At 37.1% G+C, this 27,754-nt stretch overlaps 2 protein-coding genes across 4 annotated transcripts in view; one reads left to right on the top strand and one right to left on the bottom strand.

Moving 5' to 3' along the window:
• The window catches only part of BCAS4 (breast carcinoma amplified sequence 4), a gene marked incomplete at its 5' end in the record, with an annotated part of 45,143 nt that extends 42,013 nt beyond the window's left edge, over positions 1–3,130 (top strand). Inside the window, one exon of the mRNA XM_081322753.1 lies at positions 2,219–3,130. Within this exon, the coding sequence (XP_081178879.1) occupies positions 2,219–2,323 (105 nt within the window). The 3' untranslated portion in view covers positions 2,324–3,130. The remainder of the gene's footprint in view (positions 1–2,218) is intronic.
• A 70-nt stretch (positions 3,131–3,200) lies between these two features.
• The window catches only part of ADNP (activity dependent neuroprotector homeobox), a 52,073-nt gene continuing 27,519 nt past the window's right edge, over positions 3,201–27,754 (bottom strand). For all 3 annotated transcript variants that reach the window (XM_081323898.1, XM_081323897.1, XM_081323899.1), the window contains 4 exons: positions 18,171–18,277; positions 12,607–12,719; positions 10,371–10,463; positions 3,201–8,902 (listed from right to left, as the gene is read on the bottom strand). In XM_081323898.1, the coding sequence (XP_081180024.1) occupies positions 5,765–8,902; positions 10,371–10,463; positions 12,607–12,719; positions 18,171–18,219 (3,393 nt within the window). In that variant the 5' untranslated portion in view covers positions 18,220–18,277 and the 3' untranslated portion in view covers positions 3,201–5,764. The remainder of the gene's footprint in view (positions 8,903–10,370; positions 10,464–12,606; positions 12,720–18,170; positions 18,278–27,754) is intronic.

The following is a 27,754-nucleotide window of genomic DNA, read 5'->3' as shown; positions in this document are numbered from 1 at the left end:
CTTGCCAGGGTTGAGAAACTGCCTTACAGATTTCTTATTTTCAGACACTGCTTCCAGTTCATGTTGACAGACAATAAGAGTAGGTTGCTGCTTTCTTTCCCTATGGAAAATTTCTGGCATCTCCAGAAACTTCTAATTGTATGTGTTCGATATGACTAAACAGGTTCTTTCTGAAGTGTTCCATAATAAGATATAAAAGTGGTAGTTGATCCAGAAAGCCTCTTTTCTTACAGAAAATCTGAAACCCTTTTCCAGTATTGAGACAGAGTGAAACATCGACCTATTTTATTTGTTGGAGAGTCCATGTTAATCTAGTTGAGCGGTGCGGAGATGCTTTGATGGTATGCGCCAACTTCTAAGTATGAGCAGAAGGCATCTGCATGATCTACAATACAGAAGTATCCCATCAACATTTTTAGGGGCCATTTTTAATGTTAGGTTCTATTTCTTTAATAATCCAGTCACTTTGGAAGGAGAGAATAGCAAAAGTTTTGCCTATTTGTGATAGCTCACAAAAATACAACAGTCTGCTTTCTCAGGTGACTTGTCCTTACAGAGTAAATCAGCAAAATATAGGTGCTTTGAGGGCACAGAAGCAAAACATTAAGAATGTGTTGGGTATCACATTTTGATGAGTGATATTCCTACCTTTGTACATAAACACACGTCTTCCATTCGTCATTCAGATCTTCTCTATTACTTTGACATCTGGATGGAATGTCTTGGTCTGTCACTATAGCTTCATTGTATCAATGTATTAAAGATGGGGATTGTTTTAAAAAATGCATTAAAGTCCTTTATCCAGATTCCCAATGTTTTATTGGAAGCGTAAGTGGAATCCTCATGAAGCCTGTGCATTGAATTTGAAGAATATATAGTCAACTTATGACCACAATTGAGCCCAGTATTTCTGTTGCTAAGGGAGATAGTTGTTAAGTGAAGTTTGCCCCATTTTACTTTTCTTGACACAATTAAGAGAATCATTGCAGTTAAGTTAGTAACATGGTTGTTAAATGAATTTGGCTTCCCCATTGACTTTGCTTGTCAAAAATCATAAAAAGGGATCCTATGATCTTAGGACACTGCAACCATCATAAATATGCCAAGGTTCCATTGCCAAGGGCCCGAATTTTGATCACGTGGCAATGGTCATCAGTGTGAAAAGGGCATTCCAACTTTGAACAGTCACTAAACTAACTGTTGTAAGTTGAGGACTACCTGTACAGTCAAGAAAAAGATTTATCCTGGCAGTTATGTCTCTCAAAAGACCTTTGAAATGGATGGTTACCTGACAAAAACAAAAATGGCAGCCATTATGCTTTAGGAATATATTTTTGATTATAGAATTTATATAATCCCTCTAGGTCTCATTTACTTACGTTAACAGATTAAAAATTTACTGCATAAAGTACTGTTTTTGACACTACACCTGTGTATAATGAATTTACTTGGGTAAATGTGGCTCAAGATATCTGGAAATCAGTCACACAAGTCACAAATGAGCAGACACAGAGCAACTTTACAACAAAATTAAATTTCTGCAGGTTCAAGTCATCCAATTTCTGGGGTCTAAGACGGATGGGGAAAAAACATGAAGGGATGAACTTTTCACACAGGAATCTGGCACATCATTCCCCTATTGATTAAGGAGCCCTATTTACTTCTCTACTGTGTTTCAAAAGCTTTCTCGTATACAAATCTCAAAAGCTAACTTTGCTCCTTTTTTGGCATTCAGAATCTGTGTAGTGCAATCCGCAGTGGAGAAAAGCAATTTTCAACTTAAAATGTATTAGAAATAATGAAGAAATCTTTGCCACGTAGACAAACATACAGGCAAAACTTACACTTAAAATGAAAGGGTAAGCACTATCTTTGCCCCAAACTATAGTAGTAATGAGGGGTTTCCTCCCCTTGTATTTTTTTGGGGAGGGGATTGGTTCAAATTTAAGTTTGTTGTAAATACAGCCTTACTCCTGAATTTACAATCTTCATTCAGGAAAAGCTCAGTGGAAGTCAAAAACAAAGTAGTTTCGTTTAAATGTTGTAATACAGATGAATATGTAACTTTTGAATATAATTTTATCCTGACTTATGTCCTTACTTCCATTTGTGTTCAAAAACCAATTTCATATATATGTATGTTTGTATACACATAGATATAAGTTCTTAAAAGCAATTTAAATATTTTAATTCTGTGGTGTCCAACTTTTTGTTTCAGACATATACTCCAGATGCACAACAGAGTTATAATCTGCCTGAACTTTATAGAACAGAAGATTATTTTCCTATCAAATATATTGGTAGCAAATATCAGAGCCATTAGTTCTGTATTTATGCTTACTGCCTTATAGCCAAATAAAGTACTTGCGTACTCAACTCCTCACCTTTGTATTTTACATTTGTACTAGGGCAAAATTCACCATGGGAAAGAAAATGTTATTTCCAATGTATTGTGTTCTATTCTGACTATGAGGAATGAAGTTTGTTTATTTCTTGTGTGTGATACTTGAGGTATGTTTATATAAATAAAATAAAAATCAGGAATGGAAAGAAAAATCTTTGTGAAGACATACTACAAAGAAACTGCTTTATCATCTTGTAATTGTTAAAATCTGTTCTGTCTCAGCCATTTCAGAACAAAAATCCCATTTCAAAAGTAACCTACCTAGTTACCTAGTATTTGTATTAAAAAAAAAGCAAATCCCACTAAAGTGGCAGAAATACTCAAATTGTTGTACAGCGCATTATTTAATGGTACAAAAAAAAAGTTGAGTGCATTTGGTGCAAGCACAGGACTCTGCACTATTAATATAGATAATGTACGGTATCGAAACCAGTTTGATGTATTAGTAAAGGGCAACAGTCTAGAAACCAGGAGGTCTAGTCACGCCTTTAGGCACAAAATCAGACAGGTAAATTTGGTCTCTCTTGGACCTAGGAAGAAGCTATTTCTGAAAAATGTCCAGAACACTACAGCGACTTATTCAGGCAGTCACCAAAAATCAACACTGACTTGAAGACAAAACAAAATAAAAATGTCAGTTCTATTTACACCGCTCCTTACAATGTCTACAACTAGAATATATGCGATTGTTAGGAACTATTAATCCAAAATGGTTTGATTTTTGATCATAGCCCTAAGAACACAACTGTTGTATTTAAAAATTAGTAGTATTTCACGATTTGAAGCTGGACAAACAGGAATTCTAAGGTCATTGTAGTCATTGCTAAGGTCATTGCATTTAAATCCACAAGAATTATCAGCAATCTGCTGCTCAAGCATACCAATGAATATATTTGCTGGAAACAAAATGACTTGGGAATATTTGTGCATAAAGAGAAAAACAAAAAATGAAAGGCATCAGGGCCTGTTAAAGCTAATGTATGCAAACAGTCTAATTAAATAGCAGCAACTATTCAGGAGGAAATCCTTGTTCAAATCAGAACAGAGCATATAGAAAACGAATGCATCTTAAGGACTACCTAGAACTGAGCTCAACTCCTGGTGACTATAAAGTGACCTCACTTCCCCATGTATTCTTGGAAAGAAAAATATGGGAGGCTGTAAAAGTCTCCTTCAAGCCAATTTTTAATATATCTTGAATTTCATGGACAAGCTATGTTGTTTTCTAAGCAACTATACACACATGATTTGCCATTATCTTCTGCCAGTGCTTTCAATTTTCTAATCTGCATTAGAAAACTTGTGCAACTCTGAAATTTGGCTTACTCTGCCTTTTTTTTTTTTGGGGGGGGGGGGGAATTTGGCTAAGTGCTGCTTTATAACCAGGGGTGAATAGGTGCAGCTTAAGGTGTTTTGTAATGGGTCAGAGCCATCATGACAGATATTTGGGTAGAGTATCCATAACATACTTTCAACACATCAAATATAAATGGCAGATTGCCAACTTCTGATGAATTGGATTTTGTGATCATTTGGTATGCAGTTTATAATCTCCCAGAAACTGTATGGTGCAAGTTGCTACTTTACCCTTGGTGTATAAATCTGTTTTCTACAATAATTCAAATGTAAAGTTACAGCATTAGTGAAAATTTTAAGTTTTAACAAATCTTTTTTAAATATTTTTTACTGGAAATTAATGTAAATATTTTCAAGTTTATCCCAGTACAGATTTAGCCATTTTTTCCTCTGCTAGAACATACAACAAATACAATCTTGACTCCAGCAGACTGCATCACAATGCAATAAAACTAGGCATTTAAATATAAGCAAAATGTTATGAAAAAGGGAAAACAGTCTACATGTTTCAAGAACTAGACAAATTAATAAAAAAGATGATCTTATAAAAATGCTCTACAATTAAGTCTGCTACAGCAGAAACCTCATTATGGCAAAAATACACATTGACAATACTGTTAAAACGTGTTGATTTAGCTTGCCCCAACTCATCACCCCTCAACAGAAAACAACAGAATTGTAAAATGTTTGGATGTATTATGCTGCATATTTGTAGATCTGTTAATCCATATACAGTACTGTAGTTTTAATACATTTCTATCTGTTTGGTTCAGTAAATTATATATAACTCTAGCTTGCACATAGCTTATGTTTGTTAATACAAAACTTCTATAGATAACTTCATTTTCTCAAGGCATAAACTCTAGCATTTGAATTTTGTTTTCTTTCAACAAGAGCCATCACAATGACTTGAGAAACAGATAATTCAGAATTTGTAATAAAGCAAATATTTACATTAAGCACAATACAGCAATTTATTTAGATGTTTAAATGAATACAAAGGGGAAATAAAGATCACAAAATTATCCATACTACAACAATGTGTCATATATTAGATGGTATAAATGAGTAACACCATGAGGTGTTAACTAAAGATAAAACTAAATATCCAAAAAAAATGCAGCACTCATTTCCGTATGCTGCTTTTAACACAGTACAGTTTTATACAGATCTAAAAGGTGTCAAAATTAGTAGCTGCAAACTTGTTTCTTGCATGTGATTTTAGCTTAAAAGATTTCAGAAAATGTCTCTGAAATTCATAGTCATCAGTTGTAATGTCAAGGATATTCAAGAACAAGAAAATTCTATAATACATTAAGAGTCCAGATATATTTTATGTTGCTGGCCTCTTTGAGATTGTACAAGGTTATGTGCAAAAACTAAGTCTGTCAAAAGTCATACTATAGCAGTTTCAAGCTTTTTGCTAGGTAAACTAGATACAGCATTTATTACACAGCAGGGCAACACTAAAAGAAAGGGAAAGAACCAAATCTATGATGGATACACAAGAACAATAGCATAAGCATCACTTGAGTAGGTCTAAAAGACTGTACAAATATACATTTCAACTATTCAGAATGATACATGAAAAAACAATTTTCCCAGAGTCTACTATACACATTGAACTGGTAGCTCTTATGTTGGCCCTATAACTACCATGTGGAAAAGGTAATGTTTAAAAAGACATACAGCTGAACATATACAGTGAAATAAATGTTGAAAATGCCGATAAAATAAACCTTTTCTTCAGTGAACTGGGAGCCACCAGCATATCAGTATTCACATTAAGTTACTGTGCTCATCACAGCACATACTCTCAAGTGAGATTTGCCAACAGCATACTTTGAAATAAGTACTAGAAATAGTGGCTTTGTAGCCACTGGCCAGATGACCTTGCACTCAAAAGGCAGTACCAGTTATAATGAACTTTAGCATTCATGCTAAATGAAAGTATTTAGACAGTTGTCAAGTGGGAGATATTGAGGCCATGGAGTTGACTGAATTTTATGCTTGCTGGCTACTCAGCTCTACCCCCGTTAGGCTGCTATGCATTGATTCTGCAACCCCGTCAGTCACGTTGTCAAACTGGTCTCCATCCTCACTGTCAATTGTGCTATTTTGCCACTCCATCTGTTGATTTGACAACTTCTCATTAATTTCTGTTGCATTTTTCCATTGTGACTGGTCCTTAGACCAAAACTCACCTACTTTTCCATAGGAACTATTCTTCCATTTTGAATGGTCTCCATCACTCTCAGAGACAACACATTTAGTTTCTGCACCTGGTTTACTATTAGCATCTTCACTTTGGGATGATTCATCAGTCCACGTTTCTGGCTTCACTTCAGATGCATTATCTTCAAAGTCAGATGCCTGTTGAGAACCAGGTCCACTTTCAGAGGCTGATGCTGCATCCTTCCATTCAATAACATCATCCTGATCTTCTTGGTCACCTTCACTGTCTGAGCCATTAGCCGCCTGCTTTCTTGGTTCTGCTGCAGAGCAACTTTCCTGGATTTTCGAATCTCCTCCATTCTCTTTTTGGTCTTTTTTTTCTGGAGGCTCCAACATGGCTTCCAAGGGTGCCTCCTTAGATACGCTGTCATCTGTGTTTTCATTTATACTAATTATAGATGTTTTGTGATCAGAAACTACTTCTACAAAAGGACTATTGCTTTCATTGAATTCATCTTCTATATTTTCATAACTGTCTGAAGAACTTTCATTATCTTTACCTAAGTGTATTTTTTTATCAACTGTTTTACTAGCATTGACTCTAGAATTCTCTTCATCGTGGTTTTCAAACAGCCATTCATCATCAAAATCCATTTCATGTTTCACTTTATTTAATTCTTTCATGTTGAATCCTAGCAAAACACCAATTTTATACTTTTCACAATCTCTAACACATTTCTTCCTTTTGTTACTAAAGTGTGAAGCAATATCAGATTTCCATAGCCAAAGACTGGCTGCTAACTTTTCAATTTCTCTTCGAGCGGGATATGGTTGTTTATTGAAATACTTGGTGAGAAATGTTTTTCGGGCTTCATACGAATCATCTTCATGACCTTTGGGATCCAAAGCAAGTACTACAGGTTCTTCAGGCTTTTCCTCGAAAACTGAGGGCGAATCGTCATCATCTACTTTTCTTTTCTTCAAAAGAGAAAATTCCATGTGTTCATAAGTACGTTTCACAGGTCCTGTACCTGGAGACTGATTTAGCCGAGAGGGAACATTAGATTTATCTTGACCATTTTGTGTCTTCCCCACACCCCTACAATGGACAAGGTGCAGAGTTATAGTTGAGGCAGTCATGTTACTAGTATACACTCCAAGGCAATGAATACATTTATATGTGAGCTTTTTCTCTACTGGATGAACTGTTTGAATAACTTGATGTCTCTCCCTTAAGTGATGTGCCAGTGCATCAGAGATGGGTCCTTTAAGGATGGAAAAACACAAAGGGCAAAGAGTTTTTCCCACATCTTTCTTATACGGAACTGCTGCTTGAGGTGAACTTTTGACAGGTAAATCTGCCTTCTCTTGAATTTTTGGCTGTGGTTTTGGAGGAACTGGAGTAGTATTTTGAGCGTGATAAGCAACAGATTCAGCAGGTGCATCTCTCAAATTGTAGGTAGTTACAAGTAAGTGTATATTGGTGTGACTACCCTGCTGCAATGTCAAATCGAAGGTTAAAGTGGAATCTGTTTTAGGTCCCATTTCTTCATCAATATGAACCATTCGCATATGAGCAGCCATCTTTTCAACATCATTAAAAGTTGAGCGACAGTAGGGACAGGACAGGCCGTGAATTAACATATGATTAAGCAGTGTATCAGTTGGCAAGTAGCGATTACAGTATAAACATTTGCTAGTAAAATTGTGTATTTTCATTATGTAGTTAGCAACCGCAGGCACCTTTTCAGCTTTGTGTTCTTTCTCAAAATGAACACTATACACATTTTCTGGAAACAGCTCGTTGCAGATTGTACAAATTTTCCATTTCTGTGTTGATGAAGTATTAACAGAGGCAGTAGCAGCAGCTGTAGCACTTGCTCCAAGAGGTTTGGGTGTGGACTGGGCTAAGCCTCTGGATGCCGCCTGAGACTGAGCTAATGGTGTTGATTTCAATGCACCTGATGAAAGTGCAGAAGAGTTGGCAGATTGAAGAGAGTACCTTGCAGAGGTCTGTGGTCTTGGTTCTCCTCCAAGAGGGTACGGCCTCCCATTTCCACTGGGAGGATACTGTTTCATGGATGGAGACTGCTGGGACAGAGAAACTGGGGAACTACCAGTTAAACCTAGCCGTCCTGTATGACTAACATAACTTGGTGGTACAGATTTCACTCCATAGTTGTTCTGCTGTAAGTGAACACTGGACATCATATTAACTCCTGAATTCAGTGTAGGCTTTGGTATATTTAGTCGATTTATCATTTGCTGTGATGGAAGAGAACGAACATTTCCAGGAGATAGGGGTCCCAATCTCTGAGGAAGTCCCATAGGCTTTTTATCCTGGGGTTTTGGAGCAATCAACATCAAAGGTTTGGATCTTGGGACTACCACATTAGTGTGGCCTATCATTGCTGTCACCTGATATCCTATACGCTCATGGTCTTCAATAACATGCTGTACTAAAGCTTCATATGATTTCGGCATAAAAAGGCATCGTTTGCAGTGAATCATACTCTCTTCTCGGGAACCAGAACTCAAGGATACAGCTCCATTAAGTGATTTTTCACTTGCTTTTGCTATATAAGGTGCAGCAACATGCTGAAAATGTTCCCTGTAAATGTGCTTTCTAACTATTTCGTAGAGAGGATCTCGGTAAGTGCACTTCTTACAGTAATAAACAGCTTGTTCTATACTGTCAGCCTGTTTAGGTTTAAGGCTATCATGCTTGTTTTTATCTTTAAAAGTGCTGATGCCTCCACTTGGTGTGTTGGCATTGGGAGCATGAAATATTTTAATGTGCGTTTCCAAAGTCTTTTTGTCTGCATTGAAAGTACAGTAGGGGCAATTAAGAAGAATCCTGTTTTCGAAGTCTTCGCTATGAACATTCCGGAAATGACTTTTGTAAGCAGAAAAGAACTTTGAGGAAAATGGACATGCACTGCAGCAAAATGGTTTTGTCCGATAGTCCTTTTAGAAAAAGAAAAAGAAAAAAGAGTTAGCATCATAAAAAATACATTTAATATACTTTAAATATCACCTTCTAAGCATTGAGCTGTGGGCTAGTGAATTACAATTCTAAATTAAATTAGTAGAGTCATCATCCATTTAGCGTTTTTCCTTATATTGGAGAAATCAGGCTAGGATAATGGTTTGATATTATATGCCTCCCAGAGTCTTTTGGGATTCAGGCAGATAATAATTACTGTGAGATAAACAAATAAATAATTCATAGTTCTTTGTAGCTTCTCATGATAATGCTGAAACAATCTAATGGACATTATCATTTAAAAAAAAGAATTCATAGTTCTAGTACTTCATGGAAATATGCATGAAAACATATAATAAAAGGCATTTTTTAAAGTTTGGTTCTTTAGCCATTAACAATTTTTTTAGTATGATACACAGAGCAAACTGTTATATTTAAACAAAAAGACTTTCTTAACAAGCTTATTGACTATTCAGAAACCAACCAAACTTTGGCTTAGTAAGTCCATAACTCATAGTGTTATGTTTAACTTACATATATGTATGTAGTTCAAGAATCTACTGAATGAAGGAACAATTTCTATACATATGTTAACTACACACATGCATTTCAAACTTTAATATGTAAAATATAAAGCATATCACTGGCTTTATATTTTATAATCGAAATAGACTTCAAAATGTTTCAAAACAGTTCTAAGATCATGATGTTCTGAAAAGGCAAGCCACCCTAACCCTCTTATATTATCTCCTATGTAGCCATCCATTTATATTATTGACAGATAATGTAAGATTTTTTAAAGATTGAGTATTCGTCCTGATAAGTCTACAGAGAAACATATTCATATTTGATTATGTCTGAACAGAGGTAGCCCATTGCTAAATTATCTTAATAAGATCAAACTAATATTTAATAGAAATTAACAAATCATAGTTCTCCAAAAGAGGCAAGAGATGTACAAACTCATGATACAAGGTAACAGTCTTCAGTGGGAACTCAATATCAGATTACAAATTAATAAAGCTTTCAAATCATAGCATTTTTGTATATACACTCAGACTAATCAAGTAAATAGATCTGGACAATTCAAACATTATTTGCAGTAAGCATAGTTTAGAATGCCGAACTATTATTTCAGTTTCCAAATTTGATAGTCAAATCATTTAGAATGACTTGACAATTTTTGTTATCTGTGTTCAGACTTTTACATTTTCCGTTGTTTCTGTGAAATGACAACTTCTGGATGGGGAGCAACGGCTGTAACTACAGTTTGCTAATACATTCTCGGTTCTTCCATAAAACAGATTCAAATTACTGAACACTGAGTTTCTAACAAGTTTATGGAAGTACAAATTAACTTTGGGTTGTAAAGCAACAAACATTCACTATAGGTTATTAAAAAGCTTAATGGATTCAAATCAGGTATCTTTCACATTTTAATGTACTAACCTGATTTTTTGTAAGCGAAGGGTCCCACAGTCCAACATCTTCCCATGTAGTGTTTTTCAAATAGAAGTCATTGGGTTCAAACTGTTTAAAATCCTACAAAGATGGAGAAAATGGCAAAAACCATAAATAGAAATAATATGCTATTATGCTTGGACCAAATCCAAGAGAATACAAGATAATGAACTAATTTAATTAAAGAAATGCAGGATTCAACCATCAATGAAAGAACCACACTTAAAAATCCTTCTGAAATGAATCTGGATTTACTTTAGTTGGGTTTATCACACACACAACAAACACCAGTATACTCTAAAAACTATCCAGGGATAAAAGTCCTTTATAGGCAGTCCTTGATTTACAACCAAAATTGGGTTCTAAACTTCTGTAGCTAAGTGATATGGTTGTCAAGTAAGTTGTACCAGATTTTATGACTTTTACTTGCAATGATTAAGCTAATCACATAGTCATTAATCTGACTTTCCCACAATGACTTGGCTTGTTGGAAGCTACCTGGAAAGGTTGAAGATGACAATCACAGAACCCCAGGATGCTGCAACTGTCATAAATACATGCTGAATACCAAGAGCCCTATTTGATCACGTTATAGCAACAACTGTTGCTTAATTTCAATCAATTGTTCAACTAATAGCCATATATCAAGGACTACTGTGTTTGCAAAAATACTGATTACTTTCTGCACCATGAGATCCTTTATTTTGTTATGTTAATAACTGAGATTTTTTTTTCCATATCAGAACAAAAAATGGGAAAACACATTTCTAAAAACTAGGCTAAGTAGCAATCATACGGAAATGCTGTAGTACTGAACCCAAAAGAGTAAAAGGGAAAACGAGCAGGAAAGGTCCTTATGCTACTCTTTTGGAGCATGCACAGCAGAATAAAGCTTTCATGTTGTGCCAGCACGGCTCTTAAATCTACATTGTTAGTTTTATGGGGGGAAAATCCATTCAGTCATGTAATTGTAATTTTCAAGTTGTTAGCGTAAATGCAAGGAAAGTAAGATTCCCATACTTTTGAAAAAGAGAATTCTGCAGAGCCACATGCTAGTAGGCAACAAGTGGATTTTCAAAGCAAGCAGAGAAGCTATTTAGGGTACCTTTTGACAAGAATAGTGTACACTGCTCTTCTATTATAGTGGCTAATAATTATCTATTTTTTTTAGTATTTACCAAAGATAGTCTGAATTAAGAATATAACACCAAATATTTATATTAAAACTTTGTAGGTCTATTCATGTTTACCCAAAATATTTCTTTGAAAGGTTCCCATGGCAGATAGATACACGAGGGGTCCTTGGTGCTCTCTCAGCTTGTTTTCTTGCAGACATTTCACTACCCAAAGTAGGTAACATCATTAGTGCTAGTCCCTGATCTTCACTTTCTAGGAAAGCTCTGCATAAAACTAAAGAGCAAGTCTCAAGCCAGGAATCATCTCTGAGCAGTATCCAGACAATAGTGATCAAATGGCCACCACTGTCCCAAACAAGTAGTTATATACAGGTAGTCATTGACTTATGATCACAACTGGGACCAAAATTTCCATTGCTAAGCAAGGTGGATTATTGAGTTGCACATGCCCAAATTTACCACCTGTTTTGCCATGGCCATTAAGTGAATCATTACAGTTGTTAAGTGAATCTGGCTTCTGCCACTGACTTTGCTTCTTGGAAGTGAACTGGGAAGTTGCTGTTTGGTTAGCAATCCTTGAGCGTATTCTAAAAACAATCACCATGACCTCAGGACACTGCAACCACCATAAATACATGCCAGTTGCCAAGCACCCAAATTTTGATCTTGTAACCATGGGGATGGTCTGATGGTCTAAGTGCGAGGTCCATTATGAGTCACTTTTTTCAGTGCCATTACAACTTCAGTCACTAAACAAATAGTTATAAGTTGAGGAATACCTGCAATAATAACTCCACATCTCTTTTCATCAGGAAAAGAAACAGCGGACTCAAGCTCCTGTTCAATCATGGCATCAAGAAACATCCCTGAGAGCCCCTCAAAACGGTACAGGTTTAGGTTAGCAATTAAAGTCAAGTAAAAATTGTAAATCCTAGCCAGTGAAATAATGGTGGTGAGGGCTACAATCTTTCACATTCTAATAATAACCTCTCCTCTAAAAACATCTCCCTACTTCTCAATTGAATATATTACCAACATTAGAGAGAACTCCTTAGTTTAAGTAATGCTCCATGCAAAATCATACTTACTTCTATATGTTCTTTACAGTATTCCAAACCGATGTCACTTAGTATCTTTTTCACAGTTTTCCGGGCTTTTCTTAAACTGCCAAGATTGTTGACAGGAAGCTGGAACATAGTTTCTAATAGAAGGGAAATGAGAAACTAATTTAATCGAAACGTTTTATTTAAAGTAGTTTAACTCAAAGTAATATTTGATATCACTGTTTTTTATTATACACGTTGCATTCTTCTGTTTTCTAGGTAGTTTCACAAATCAAAAGAAAACAGATTGTTCATTACATTTTGCTTTGTAAGATGAACCTGGAAACTGATTGCCTTTAAATATAAAAACATAAATACAAAAAGAGATCATGATGCCTAGATTTGATCTAATATATTTCTGTAATGGGAGTAATCTTTCACATGAAATTTCATAAAATCATAAGCCAAACTCATAATGAAAGTGGAATTTTACAAATCTAATTAAAAGGTATTTGCAATGAGTATCAGTGACCATTAAATGCTAAGTTAAATTTAAAAAATGTGTAGTTTACCAATCTTTCTCCCAATAGGTTTCTATCTCTCCTGCAAAAGCAGAATGCTACTTTGATCTGGTTTAAGAGACTTACTGTAGAAATAAAATATATTAGCTAAATATTTGCTACTAGAAGACATTCAAAAGTGCATGCAATACCCCTTGGTTTCTTCAGAGGAAATAATCAGAAAGTTCACTGGATGTCTTATCTTGAGAACATTTTAGAACAGGGGTGTCAAAGTCGCAACGTCACATGACGTGTCGTGACATATTGTGACTTTTTCCCCCCCACTGCCGGTAATGGGATGGGTGCGGTTTCGCCATGACACAGCCGGCCCATGGCCCGGTAGTTTCACACCCCTGCTTTAGAATCATTCAACAACAATACTCTTCTTTTTAAGAAAATATACCTAAGAAATTCTAACCAAGCAGCAACTACTGAAACTTTCAAAATTGAAATCAACTGCAGATTCTTCAGGTCCTATCTTGTTTACATAATTCACAATAATAAAACAATTTTACCGTTCCAAGTCCTTTGAGAGTCTTATGGACCTTTAAATCTGCCCCTGGTGCCATAGCCATACTGGTAATCCAAGGCAGATTATGTGATAGATATTTCACAGGCATCTAGGATTATATATTTCAATCATTCCTTTTTAGAAACACTGTGGGGTAGTAGTTAAATTGGACTCGGATTAGGAAGACCCATGTTCTGGCCCACCCCCAGCCAACAAATCTTACTGAAAGACTTTCGACCAATCACTCTCTTGGCACAACCCATAATTTTTGATCATAATTTTTGAATTATAAACTGCCCAGAGTCATTTCCTGAGATGAGCAAGTATAGGAACTGAATGAGTAAGCAAATAAATAATAAATATAAAAATACAGATGAAATAGAAAAAAATTGATTGCGAAAGAAAAATTAAAATTCTATAGGCAATCCTTTTATTTTATGCTTATGGCAGGAGATCAAAGATTTTGAGACATACAAGTAAGAAACAGTATATTAAAAGTTAAAAAAACCAATAAACTCACTCTCACTGCATAAACAAAACTAGTGTGATTCAAACCAAGAATCAAATAAATAAAATGTAACTTGCCTCAAACCAGTAACATTTGCTGAATAGAAGGAATAAATGGATCTTTATCTTAAACTACTAATACCTTCCTCTCTTTTTTACCCAACTTAACTGAACTATTTATTCACAAATCACAGAAAAATAATTTCTTAAACTTTGTTATACTGAATGGCCCTAACCTAATGTCCAACAGTTTTTAACGTAGGAAAAATTCATTCAAATACAAATCTGACAAACAACATAGCACTCTGAGAGAAAACTGTGAAAACACATTAAGAATTTTTCACTACGTGCAAACCAAAATAAGTGCAACAAACACTGATTCTTATAATGACATCATTCATGCTGTCATGAAGTCCAGCTTTCAGTTAAAATTATGTACCTTAATTGACTGCAATAAGTAACATAACTTCATTTTGCTATAAAACAGGCAGAACATGGAGTCAAGAACCAGATGAATTTGTAGCTGGCTGACAAACCGTACTCAGCGAGTAGTCCTCAATGGTACTACATCCACATGGAGAGAAGTAAGCAATGGGGTACCACAAGGTTCCATCTTAGGCCCAGTACTCGTCAATATCTTCCATCAATGACTTAGATGAGGGAATAGAAGGGGAACTCATCAAATTTGCAGATGATACTAAACTGGCAAGAATAGCCAACACTCCAGAAGACAAGCTCAAAAAGATCTTGACAAACTGGAACAATGGGCCCTATCCAACAAAATGAGTTTTAATGTGGAGAAAAGCAAAGTTTTACATTTAGGCAGAAAAATGAAAGATATAAGTACAGATCAGGTGAGACCTGGCTCAAAAACAGTAACTATGAGAGGGACCTTGGATTAGTCCAGTGGACAATCACTTGACTATGAGCCAGCAGTGTGCAGCAGCGGCCAAAAAAGCTAATATAATCCTGGGTTGCATAAATAGAGGCATAGAATCAAGATCACGTTTTATAAAAGTACCGCTTTATAAAACCCTAGTGAGACCACACCTGGAATACTGCAACCAATTTTGGTCCCCATAATACAAAAAAGATGTTGAGACCTTGGGAAAAGTTCAGAGAAGAGCAACTAAGATGATTCAAGACCTGGAGACTAAAACATATGAAGAACGGCTGCAGGACTTGGGTTTGGCTAGTCTAAAGAAAAGAAGAAATAGGGGTGACATGATAGCAATATTGCAATATTTGGGAGGCTGTCACAAACAAGAGGGGGGCAAACTATTCTCCAAAGCACCAGAGGGTAGGACAAGAAACAATGGTTGAAAACTGACCAAAGAGAGAAGCAACCTGGAATTAAGGAGAAACTTCGCAACAGTGAGGACAGTTAACCAGTGGAACAACTTGCCTTCATAAATCATGGGCACTCCATCATTGGAGGTTTTTAAGAAGAGACTAGACAGTCACTTATCTGAAATGGCATAGGTTCTCCTGCTCGAGCAGGGGGATAGACTAGAACACTTCCAAGGTCCCTTCCAGCTCTATTCTATTCTAAGGATAGATTTTTCATAGTATTTATGGCCAACAGATTGGGGTAGTCTATAAATCTAATAAAAAAATAAATAATTAAATGCAGAGCACTCATGTACAAGCAGTATTCTCTTTATTAATGCCTAATCTCTGTCAAAGTGAGTTGTACTGTGTTTGAAAAAATGACAAATGTAATTTTAGGTTGCATCAAGAGAAGTATCGTTTATCAATAACAGGAAATGATTCCAACTTGAATACTGTAATCACTAATCTTTAAACAATATTCTGACAAAATTGAAACCGATTTAAATATAGGTAGTCCTCGACTTACAACTGGTTCGCTTAGTGACCTATGTTATGATGGACATCCCCCCAAAAGTAATTATGACTCAGTTCCAAAGTTCTAATGGCCACTCCCCCGTGATCATGTGACTGCATCTTGGGTAGTTGTCAACTGACCCACATTTTTTTTAAAATCCCATTTATATCCCGCCCTTCTCCGAAGACTCAGGGCGGCTTACAATTTAAGCACAAACCAATGTGCTTAGCAATAGCCTTCATTCTATGTATATGCCTGCTTATTAGGGCTTTCGCCCCCCCCCCCAGCGGCATTATTACAAAGTCAACTTATTGCCCCCAACAATCTGGGTCCTCATTTTACCTACCTCGGAAGGATGGAAGGCTGAGTCAACCTTGAGCCTGGTGGGATGCGAACCTGCACTAATTGCAGGCAGCTGGTGTTACTTAAGGAGGCATTAGCCCACTGCTCCACCAAGGCTCTCAAACATTTATGACTGTTTGCTGCATCTTGTGGTCACATGACTGCAATTTATGCCAGTCTTTGGTCACAAACCAGCATTTACTTTTGGTTTTCAGAAAATTGGTCAATAGCGAAGCATTGGCTCACTTAAAAATTATGGTAATTTACCATAAAAAGGGTTGTAAAATTAGGTTGGTAATAATGGGTAATAATACAGAATTTCAGTATTAACTATTAGCTTTATGACCATTGCAAGGTAGGACTATAAATATTTAGGTAGTAAAAAACAGAAATTATATATTTTTTTTAAAAATTGACTAAATTGTTTCACAAAAAGTTTATTTTTATGCCTATATTCATGTGTGTGTGTGTGTGTTTAGCTCTACCGCTATCTTTTATCTCTCTATACATGTGAAGTTAAAAGTATCCAGAGGTTAATCAATATGATTTGGAGACCCAGTTCAAAGCTTCAAAATAACCCACTCTCATACAGATCACTGAAAATATTTCAGTGGCGTAAATCACTGATTTACAAAATGACAGTTAATCCCTTAGTATATATTTCAGAAGGCTAAATTGTAGATTTCTTTCCAATTCTATTGACTTTCTTTTTCATGAGCCAGATTCTTAACTATTTTCTAGGTGTGTTTTTTAATTACAGACTCTTAATTTTTCTGAAATCTTTTTACAGCTGTATGTTTCTATCATTCTTTAATGGTATAGCTAGGGCTCTATTGCTGCATGCACTATTATCCTGCTAAATGGAATGAGAAGGACCATCCTTTTGATTGATCTCATCCCTTTCATGATATCCTTCTAGAATCCTTCTCCATATCTTTTGACAAGAGTAAATTGGCTTCTCCAAAACCATAGCACATAAATATTTGAATATTGTTCCAAATATTCAAATACTTATAAATATTTTGAATACTTGTCCAAATACAGATAGTCTTCATTTACCAAACATTCATTTCAACTGTTTGAAGTTATGATACTGAAAAAATAACCTTATGGCCCATTTATGTGTCTTGCAAAATCTCTCTGTCATGTGATTGTCATTTCAGTCAGTATATCTGTCTTACCTCCCACCCCTCAGAACAGAGAGACTGGAGAGATTGCAAGCAATTTCTGTAGGCAATCTTTCCTTTACTTGACTCTTTCCTATTGCTGGCAGATTATATTGCTCTCAATGTGCAGAAAAGCAAAAAGCTTGAACTCTTGAACTCCAATTTCTCTGCTCTGCAAAGTGGGTGGAAAGATCAGGCAAAGGAAGGTTTAGTTAAATCTCAAACACTGTATCCCCAACAAAAATAGTCAAAACTACAAAGCCTCAAATGATTATGGCAAAAAAAAATTAAAGATGAGAAAATGGGACAAGGAAGGTATCACCATTTACCTTTCCAATGTAGACCACTTTTTCCCCTTTAAAAGGGACAGCAAAGGGGATTTTGTTTTTCACATTTCTGTAAGAAATATTTTAACGGTTCAATGATCAATTAATGCTGGCAGTGGAGACAGGGAAATGAGTGATACTATGAGTAGAATCAATATGTAATTATACTACAAAGATGTTCATTTGATAAGGTGCAAAATGTACCAGGTTTCAGTTCATGGATCACAGATTCAACAATACTCACTTTTTCAGGAAATTATCATCCTGGATCACTGATCTCTACCTTATCAAGTATCTATATCAATAAGAACTTATATTCAGACCCAGATGTATAAAGAACTAGATACCTACCCCTTTGTAGCTGTTGAAGGCAATGAATTCCTGGAGCCTTTCTATTCATGCAACTTCTTTTGTAGTTTCTTAATCTTATGACTTCTGGTAGGAAGTAGCATTAATGCCTGCAGTAATGAATCAGAATGAAACATTGGTCTGCCATCAAAAGGAGTATGCATAATAATGAAGGTTGGCATTTAGCAAAAAAGAGAATGATTCAACAGAATGTGGAAACACTAGAAATAAGGTTTTACCAAACAAAAAACTCATCAGACATATTTTGAAACAAATGTTCTTCACTAGAGATAAAGAAAGCTTAAACAACAGCTAATATGAAAGGGAAAAATCAGTGCCATTGCTTACTTGAAAAATATTTGGTAACATTATGATTGTATTTCATTTTATTGTTAACTCATTCCAAATGGATATTAATTATGATTTTTTTTAAAAAAAAATTCACTTAAAACGGTCATTTAATTAGGACTATCCTTATCAACAGCATGTTGGCAGAAGCTAAAGTAAACAATTTTATGGTAGATTATCAACAAAGACAAAAGACAAAGAAACACATAAAATAATTGGGCCAGGAGAACCAATAAGAAAGGGTGGAAAGGAAAAACCAATAGATGAAGAATAGGGATGAGCTGTATTTTGCAGATGGAAGTAATAAGTTTTCCAAAACCTAACATAAAGCAAATGAAATAACTGTGGCAATAGTGTGTGAATGTCGACACAAGTGACTAGGTAGATACAAGATGAAAGAGCATATTTATTTTGTACATTTGTGTCACTTCTTTATGTATGCTCTGTAGCACAATGTAGTATATAACTGGCTCATATTTAGCTGTCGCTTATAGAAAGATCATAGAAAATAAGAATATGAAGTTAAAGTATTATTCTGAGGCAGCAAAATGTTGCACCAAGACAAGCTAACTGTAGTTTCCTAGATCCAAAAATATATGCCAACAAATATTGTTCACAGCTCTCTGCAGCACATAGAAAAATGAGCTCCAGTAACATAATTAAGAAAACAGTTTTGATTTATTAAAACAAAACTATATTCACTACCCCTATATTCAGGAAAAGTGGCATTTTTTCTTTAAGCTATCACTATGTTCACTGACAGACTATGTATTTTATGAAAAGTTGAACTTTAACCCCAGACATCCCTAAATTATAGAAACTCTGGTTGTAGTGACAGGGATAATAAAGAAAAGCTGCCAATCAAAAGAAACTATACTGAACAAATTTGGCATAGACAAACTGTTGTGATCTTCAATTTATTATTTTCTGGCCTCTAGATCCACCCCGAACCAACCCAGTGATGCCCTCGCCGTGATGTCCCGGTGCCTGGAGGCGGTCCAGGTCTGGATGGGGAGAAACAGGCTTCGTCTCAATCCCGCCAAGACTGAGTGGGTGTGCATATCGGCATCTCGGGTCAACCAGACTATTCCATCTCTAACGATGGGGGGTGAGGTGTTACCCCCCGTTGATAGGGCTCGCAACTTGGCGTCCTCCTGGATTCACGACTCAATTTTGAAGACCACATAGGAGCTGTGACCAGGGGGGCTTTTGCCCAGGTTCGCCTGGTGCGCCAGTTGCGTCCCTATCTGGACCGAGATGCCCTACGCACAGTTACCCATGCGCTCGTGACCTCCCGTTTGGACTACTGCAATGCTCTCTACATGGGGCTGCCCTTGAGGACCACTCGGAGGCTTCAACTGGTGCAGAATGCGGCCGCACGAGTTGTAATGGGGGTCTCCCTATACTCCCATGTAACACCTCTACTCCGCGAGCTGCATTGGCTTCCGGTTGCCCTCCGGGTGAAATTCAAGGTGCTGGTCATTACCTATAAAGCCCTACATGGCTTGGGTCCGGGGTATTTGAGGGAACACCTGCTGCCAGCATCAAATGCCCTTCGTCCAGTGCGCTCCCACAGGGAGGGTCTGCTCAGGGTCCCACCGGTAAGAGATTGCCGGCGGGTAACACCCAGGGATAGGGCCTTCTCAGTGGGGGCGCCTGCCCTCTGGAACCAGCTGCCAGTGGAGCTGAGGACTGCCCCCGACCTCCGTTCATTCCGCCGGGGCCTGAAGACCTGGCTCTTCGAGCTCTCTGGCCCAGGCTGAGGAGTAATTTATTTTAATTGGGGTTTTAATTGCACAGGGTTAAGTTTAATCTTTTTTAAATTGGTTTTAACTTTTGTATTGTTGGTTTTTAATTCCCTGTAAACCGCCCTGAGTCCTCAGGGAAAGGGCGGTATATAAATGTAATAAAATAAAATAAAATAAAAATAAATCCCTCCAACACCTGTCCCTGAAATCCAGGACAAAATAACAGAAAATTGGTAGTGCAATTTCCTACAAAATCCCAATCAGGAAAAAAAAAGTCAAGCCTTCAAAAACTGAATGTAAAGTGCTCAACCTCTGCCACAGAACCCACCCTCAGGGCCTTCAAGAAAGTAGTAATAAAAAATGAGGATAGCCATTAAGTTCAAGGTATTTACCATTCATGAGCCAATGTATCAACAGTATCATAAACATCTCGTGGACATTCACTATACGTTTTGTGCATTGATATCATTTTTTAAAGAAACAAATTCTATTGTACGTATTTTAAAACCACTCTGAATAATCGAAGTGCTTATATGAATGTTTTTACAAAAACAAAAGATGGCATCATGCTACAAAATTTTAATGTTTAATGTTATTGGTTAATTTGTTTTAACTTGGTTTTTTTTATCGTTTTTATTCATGAGTCACCCACAGACATGCATGTGAAATGGGCAGCTGTATAAATTGAAGTAAATACATAAAATGTGATTGGGTACAAAAATAAAACGTTCCTTCAAACTGCTTAAAGAGTCTGAAAACACTCAGTACAACAGTACATAATACATCAGGTAGCCCTCAGCTTAAGACAGCAATTCAGCACAAAATTTCCGTTGTTAAGCAAGGCAGTTGTTAAATGGGTTTTGCCCCATTTTATGACTTTTTTGCCGTATTTGTTAAACGAATCATTACAGTTGTTAAATGAACCATGCAGCTAAGCAATGCTGGCTTCCCACATTGACTGTTCTTGTAGAAAGCTGGCTGGAAAGAGTACAAGTGGTCATCAGATGACCCCAGGACAGTGCAATTGTCATAAACACACATGCCAGTTGCTAAGCACCTGAATTTTAATCACATAACCACAATGGTCATTAAGTATGATCATTAAGTGTGAAAAACCAGTCATAAAATACTTTTTTCAGTGCCACTGTAACTTTGAACAATCACTATTTATTTTATTTTTTTTTATTTTTAATTCCATTTATATCCCGCCCTTCTCCGAAGACTCAGGGTGGCTTACAAGCTTAGCAGTAGCCTTCATTCTATGTATATGCCTGCTTATTAGGGCTTTCACACACACCCCAAGCGGCATTATTACAAAGTCAGCTTAATTGCCCCCAACAATCTGGGTCCTAAACTAAACAAATGGTTTTAAATCGAGAACCACCTATAATCGAAATGGCCAATATCAGTGATCAAGCACACATATTTTGGTCAAGATATTGATATTGCACGCAGTGCAACGTATTTATTTGACTATTTATGCCCCACTTTCTCACTCAGTAATTATTTAAGGCAAAGTAACAAACAAATTAAACTGATACCAAAAGTGATATTAAATTAACAGTTAAGGGCCTAACAAAAGAGATGTGTATTTTCTAAGAGTTTGCAGAACGTTGAGGAAATAAGACTCCAAATGCCATTAACGAAGGATCCCAAAGATGCTTTTTCACGAGGCAACCGGATTTTCTTGTTTTTCTTTGAAGATATTTCACTTCTCATCCAAGAGGCTTCCTCAGGATAAGAAGCGAAATATCTTCAAAGGAAAACAAGAAAGTCCAGTTGCCTCATGAAAAAGCATCTTTGGGATAACTATGATCTGGATGACTGAGAATCTCCATAGACATTAATTTTTATTTTATTTTATTAATATTTCTATACCGCCCTTCTCCCGAAGGACTCAGGGCGGTGCACAGGGCAAGAATAAAATACAAAGTTACAAATATTAAAAGAAGATTAAAAAGTTGCCCATTAAAACAATTAATACACTACATTTATAAAACCCCCCAAAATACAACAATAAAAATACAAAAATAAAAACCCCACCAATCCCCCATCAGGCCAGGCCGGCTTGTTCGAACAAAAACGTCTTCAGATCGCAGCGAAAGGAGCGAAGATCGGGCGCCATCCGGAGCTCTACCGGTAACTGATTCCATAGTTCCGGAGCGCCCACAGAGAAGGATCTCCCCCTGGGGGCCACCAATCGACATTCTCTGATCGGTGGCACCCTGAGGAGACCCTCTCTGTGGGATGAAGGAATGTATTAATAATAATAATAAACCTTTATTGTCAAAGTACAACATGTGTACATTGAGATTAGCTGAGCCTCTCCCCGTGCTCTCTCCCCCCAACACACAGTGAGACAACAAACCCTCCATCCCACCACACTATGTGAACCAACTACACCACACACCAGCCTCCCAAGTCAATTCTGCATAAGATTATGTCCCATTTAAAAGCCTAACAGCCCACGGATAAAAGCTATTTTTCAGCCTGTTGGTACGGCTGGCTATATTCCTATATCTCCTACCGGATGGTAGGAGAGTAAAAAGATACCGTCCAGGGTGTGAGTCATCCCTGAGAATCTTCCTCACTCTTCCAAGGCAACGAGCCCTGGCGATGTCATCCAGTGGTGTCAGGGAACAGCCCACAATGTCTTGTGCTGTGCTCACTACCCTCTGTAATACTTTCCTATCCGCGGCTGTCAGACCAGCATACCAAACCACAATACCATACGAGAGGACGCTCTCTATGGTAGACCGGTAAAAGAGGGTCATTAGCTGTTGTTCTACCCTGTTCGTCCGCAAGACCCTAAGAAAGTGAAGCCTCTGTTGGGCCTTTCTAGCCACCTGGGTTGTGTTAACTTTCCAGGTCAGATCTTCACAGAGGTAGACTCCCAGAAATTAAAAGGAGGAAACTCTCTCTACACAGTTCTCTCCGATGTAAAGTGGGGCAGGTTCCTCCTTTTTTCTCCGGAAGTCTAACACCATCTCTTTCGTCTTGCCGATGTTTAGGTGCAAGTTGTTGTTACTACACCATATGGATAGTTTTTGTACCTCCGCCCTATATGCTGTCTCATCCCCACCTGTAATAAGACCCACCACAGTTGTATCATCTGCGAACATGAGAAAATACAGATAGTCTTCTCCTGTGTGCAAGGCAGACAGGAACAAGAGAAATCTTAAAAGGACCTCCTGAAGATTTTAATGGCCTTATCAGGATGGTAATGGGATAGGTGATCTCAGAATTTAAACTGTTTAGGACCTTTATGTTTTGTAAGTAAGATGCCCATGTCTTAAATCAGTTAGTTGCCTAGATCAGGGCTTTTCAGTCCATGGTACGCGTACCACTGGTGGTACTTCGGCACCTAGCAGGTGGCACGTGTACCATGGATTGAAAAGCACTGTAAAAAAAAAGTGTAAAAGTGCATGAGCTGAAGCAGCGGCAGCACCAAAGAGGCCTGGGAGAGATTCAGATGGAGCTGCAGTGCTGCCGGGGCTCTAAGACCCCAGGATCAGCACACGCAGTTCCAGCTGATCAGTGCTTCCAGTGCACCGGGTAAAGGAGTAGGTGGGGGGAGAGAGGAGAGGATATAAAAGGAGTAAAACCGGTACTTTTTTCCTTTTTTACGGTTTGTAACATTTTATTAAATTACAGAATAAAATACAAAAATACAAAAGCAAATATTAGAACACAGTGGGGAGGAAAAAGGGAAAGAAAAGTGAGGGGGAGAAAGGAAAAAAAAAGAAAAGAAATGGCATTGACTTACGACTTCCTCTGTTGCGGTAGAATGAAGCATTAACACCGAACCTCAACTTTTTTTTTACTTTTCCATAATTATATAAACTAGCCATTTCTATAACAACAAATCAATCTAATCAGTAAAACCCCAAATCCCCCATTTTTTCGGTCATCAAGTTTTTGACACCTTGCTAAGCACGGGTGGTACTTGAATATTATCATGTCCTAAAAGTTGTACAATCTGTGAAAAGGTTGAAAAGCCCTGGCCTAGATGTCACATTTAGTATACATGTAACATTCACATGGTGTTCAAGCATAAACTGTGTTCCAATAATCATTAGGGGCATGAATACATGGATAACTATAGTGAAATCTGACTAGTTCAGGAAGAGTTGTAGCTGATATAGTGGCCATAATTAAATGAAGATGCTTCTTGCTATAGCAAGCTTACTGCAAAACCTCCATAACAAAGCATCAAAGTGCAGTAGTCCCAGGCTGATTTGGGAGCGTACAACTCAATTCAAGAGAGGATGAACTTTCACCTCGGGATTCTAACTTCCTTATTTAACAACAGCATCACATTTCTACCAGGATTTATTTTAAAATTATATATTTTTGTTCTACCATGACCATTTCATTATTGAAATTAGTCAATGTCTCTTCCTCAATATTCTGTGATTAAGAAACTATATCCTAATCAAAATCTCCAATATTCCAGCAGTTTGACGTAGATCCTGAGAAGCATGATAAAATCCTGTGAAACATCACAAAAAATACAAACCTGTAAAACAATGGCAAAGTCAAATTCCACAAGGAAATCCCAAAGATTGGTTATTTAATATTTCTACAGCCAGCCACACGTTCATGATTGTACTCATTATCATGGCTGATGGTACAGAAAGTTGTTGAAAGGCTCAGGAAAAATATTATGGCCATAGTCCACCCTTTCTAGTTCTACTGATAAGAGATTATTAAGATAACCAACACAGTTTCAATAACCAAGCAATTAACTTGGATAAAATCGTAACCAAGCAATTAACTTGGATAAAATCATATTTGAAATACATTAGATAATCAGCATAATTTAGATGTTATTTAGAGGCTAGCATTGAGACCGGCCAAAAATTGTAGAGATTTTCTTGGTCAAAGGAAAGCTTTCTTCAATAGAAGTCCTTTTAGTAGTCCCAATAATATATTTCCATCCAGCAAAGAGGCATGCATTCTCTGTTTTAAGAGAGGTTTTAATTTGGCAGGAAGTGCAAGGGTTAAGTAATTAAGTAGTATCCTTCCATTCTCTAGCCGTATCTTCAAGATCTAAAAGCCATAAAGAATCCAAAGTGACAAGAAAACCATGACCTGACCTAACAACAGAGTTAAATGAGGATGAAGTTGATTAAACTCTGCCCACAAAGAATAATGTAATGCTATCCTGCTCTGTGGATGCATTGAAGATGATGAAGCATTCTTTGTTACTTAGGAGTTCAAATGAGCATCATATCTTCCTTGCTGGCTATTAGTTCAGTAGTCACTCTCCAACTGTTTTTCATTCCCCACTTGCTATCTCTTAAATAATTAACAAGCAGGTTCCAGATATTTTTCTCATCCTTTCCTCTCGGTATTCATAAAAACACAGAGAATATAAAAGTCACACATTCCTTAGCTAAAAAAGCCTCTCTATATGTCCTGGACAAGGAACGCGGTGGCTCAGTGGGTTAGGACGCTGAGCTTGTTGATCAGAAGGTTGGCAGTTTGGCGGGTGAAATCCCGAGTGCGGCGTAACAGAGCGAGCACCTGTTACTCGTCCCAGCTTCTGCCAACCTAGCAGCTCAAAAGCACGTAAAAATGCAAGTAGAAAAATAGGGACCACTACAGTGGGAAGGTAACAGCGTGGGAAGGTAACAAAGAAACGAAGATGAGCACCGGCCCCTAGAGTCGGAAACGACTAGCACGCATGTGCGGGGGAACCTTTACCTTTATATGTCCTGGGCTCAGGCAGTTAGTATACACTTGGGTAGATAACCTTTCAAGCCACACAGCCAAAATGCTTGAACATGCAAAAAAGATGTTTTTCACAGGTATGGGGCAGACAACCAGCAAGCCAGAAGGTATAGCATTCTTTCCCTCTCTTATCATTTATCTAGACCAAGTAACAGCAGACATCTTCATTCTCAGCCTCCAATAAAGGACATTCATCAGCATTCCCTCTTAAGCTATGCAGTATAGAAGCACCAGAAGGCACAAGGAAAATAGTGTCTGAATGTGCAGTGCTGTAGTGCAGACTGTCTGTGTGCACCATATGAAAGGTATAAAAACTGAAGGGTCTTCCTTCAGCAGTATGTTGACATCTACTTTCTATTGATAATAGATGCTGCTTTTGCTATGTTGTTTTTTTGCTTTTTCATTGTAGCAATTCTGTTATTTATTTAATACTTCCTATTTCTAAATCGCCTATCTCCCTTCGAGAGGAGCTCTAATTCAGCTTGTATATATACCACTTTGAGGCTGTACAAGTAGTCCTTGGCTTACCAAGGCAATTTCAACTAGGATTGCTGTCACTAAGTGACATGGTCATAAAGTATGTCACATGATTGCCAGTTGCCCCATTTCCTGCTTGTCGGAAGCCAACAGTGAATGTTAGAAATCACAATCATGTAACTGTGGCATGCTGCAACTTCACAATTCTGGGTAGGCACCCTGATCCTAATCACATAATTGAGGAGATGCTGCAATAGCCAGAAGTACAAGGACCCATCATAAATACTATTCATTCACTGCTGTCCTAACTTTGAATGGTTGTTGAATGAATGAACAGTTGTAACCCTGAACGAATGGTTGTAACCCGAGCATTGCCTGTATTCCTAAATACTAGGGATTAACCTGTTATACAGAAGGTTATTTCCTGAGTATACATTTTAAGGATGCATAGATATTTAAAATATTTTCTACTACAGAAGATGTTTTATTTATATTTTCATGGTTATAATACAATATTGAATTTCAAGAAGCAAAACATTTATACCAATAGCATTCCACGTTGGTCAAATGGATACTGTTTATTTGGTACCTATTTCTAAATCTGCTCTGGAATTCTGAGACATGCATAATCCAACGGTGGGGAAGGCATGTCCTACAGAACAGGTAGATGCTCTGCATTAACACTGAAAATTCCACAGCAGTAATTAATAAATGTGCTTTTTTCATCAAAATACTTGGAAGACAACCTGTGTACTGACTTGGAATCCTTACAAAGATTAAAATTATTGCCAACTTAAGTACAAGCTGAAATAAAAACCACCACTATGAATGTATCAGTCAAAAGTAAAGTAATTGTTCAAGTGAACTGACCTATCTGTCTTATTAAATCTAGTAAGAATCTGTGACCCTCCAGATTGATGAACAGCAATTTCCATCAGCCAAGACTGGGGATACACCCAGTCAGAACTAGCATCAGTGGAAATTAAGGTTACTGGGAAAGTCAAAGGCTCCTTATCCATCTAAAATGTAATTGCATTTTGCCAAATATTGTATCAGAATGAGACATACAAGCTGAACAACATTCCCTATGAAACACTACCACTGAGCCATATTATAGCTGGCAATAATGAGCACCTTATTTCTAAGAACTATTAATAATTTAAAGAGAAAAAAGATTTAAATATGTAAAGTTGTACAGATTTGCTATAGCATACAGGTGCACACTTTCTTTTTTGTAAAAAAAAAACCACCAAACCCACATGTGGATTATATATTTGG

The sequence above is a fragment of the Vipera berus genome, assembly GCF_964194415.1.
Source record: "Vipera berus genome assembly, chromosome: 3".
Lineage (NCBI taxonomy): Eukaryota > Metazoa > Chordata > Lepidosauria > Squamata > Viperidae > Vipera > Vipera berus.
Note: the sequence above shows the minus strand (reverse complement) of the source record. Positions and strands in the feature narration are given on the sequence as shown.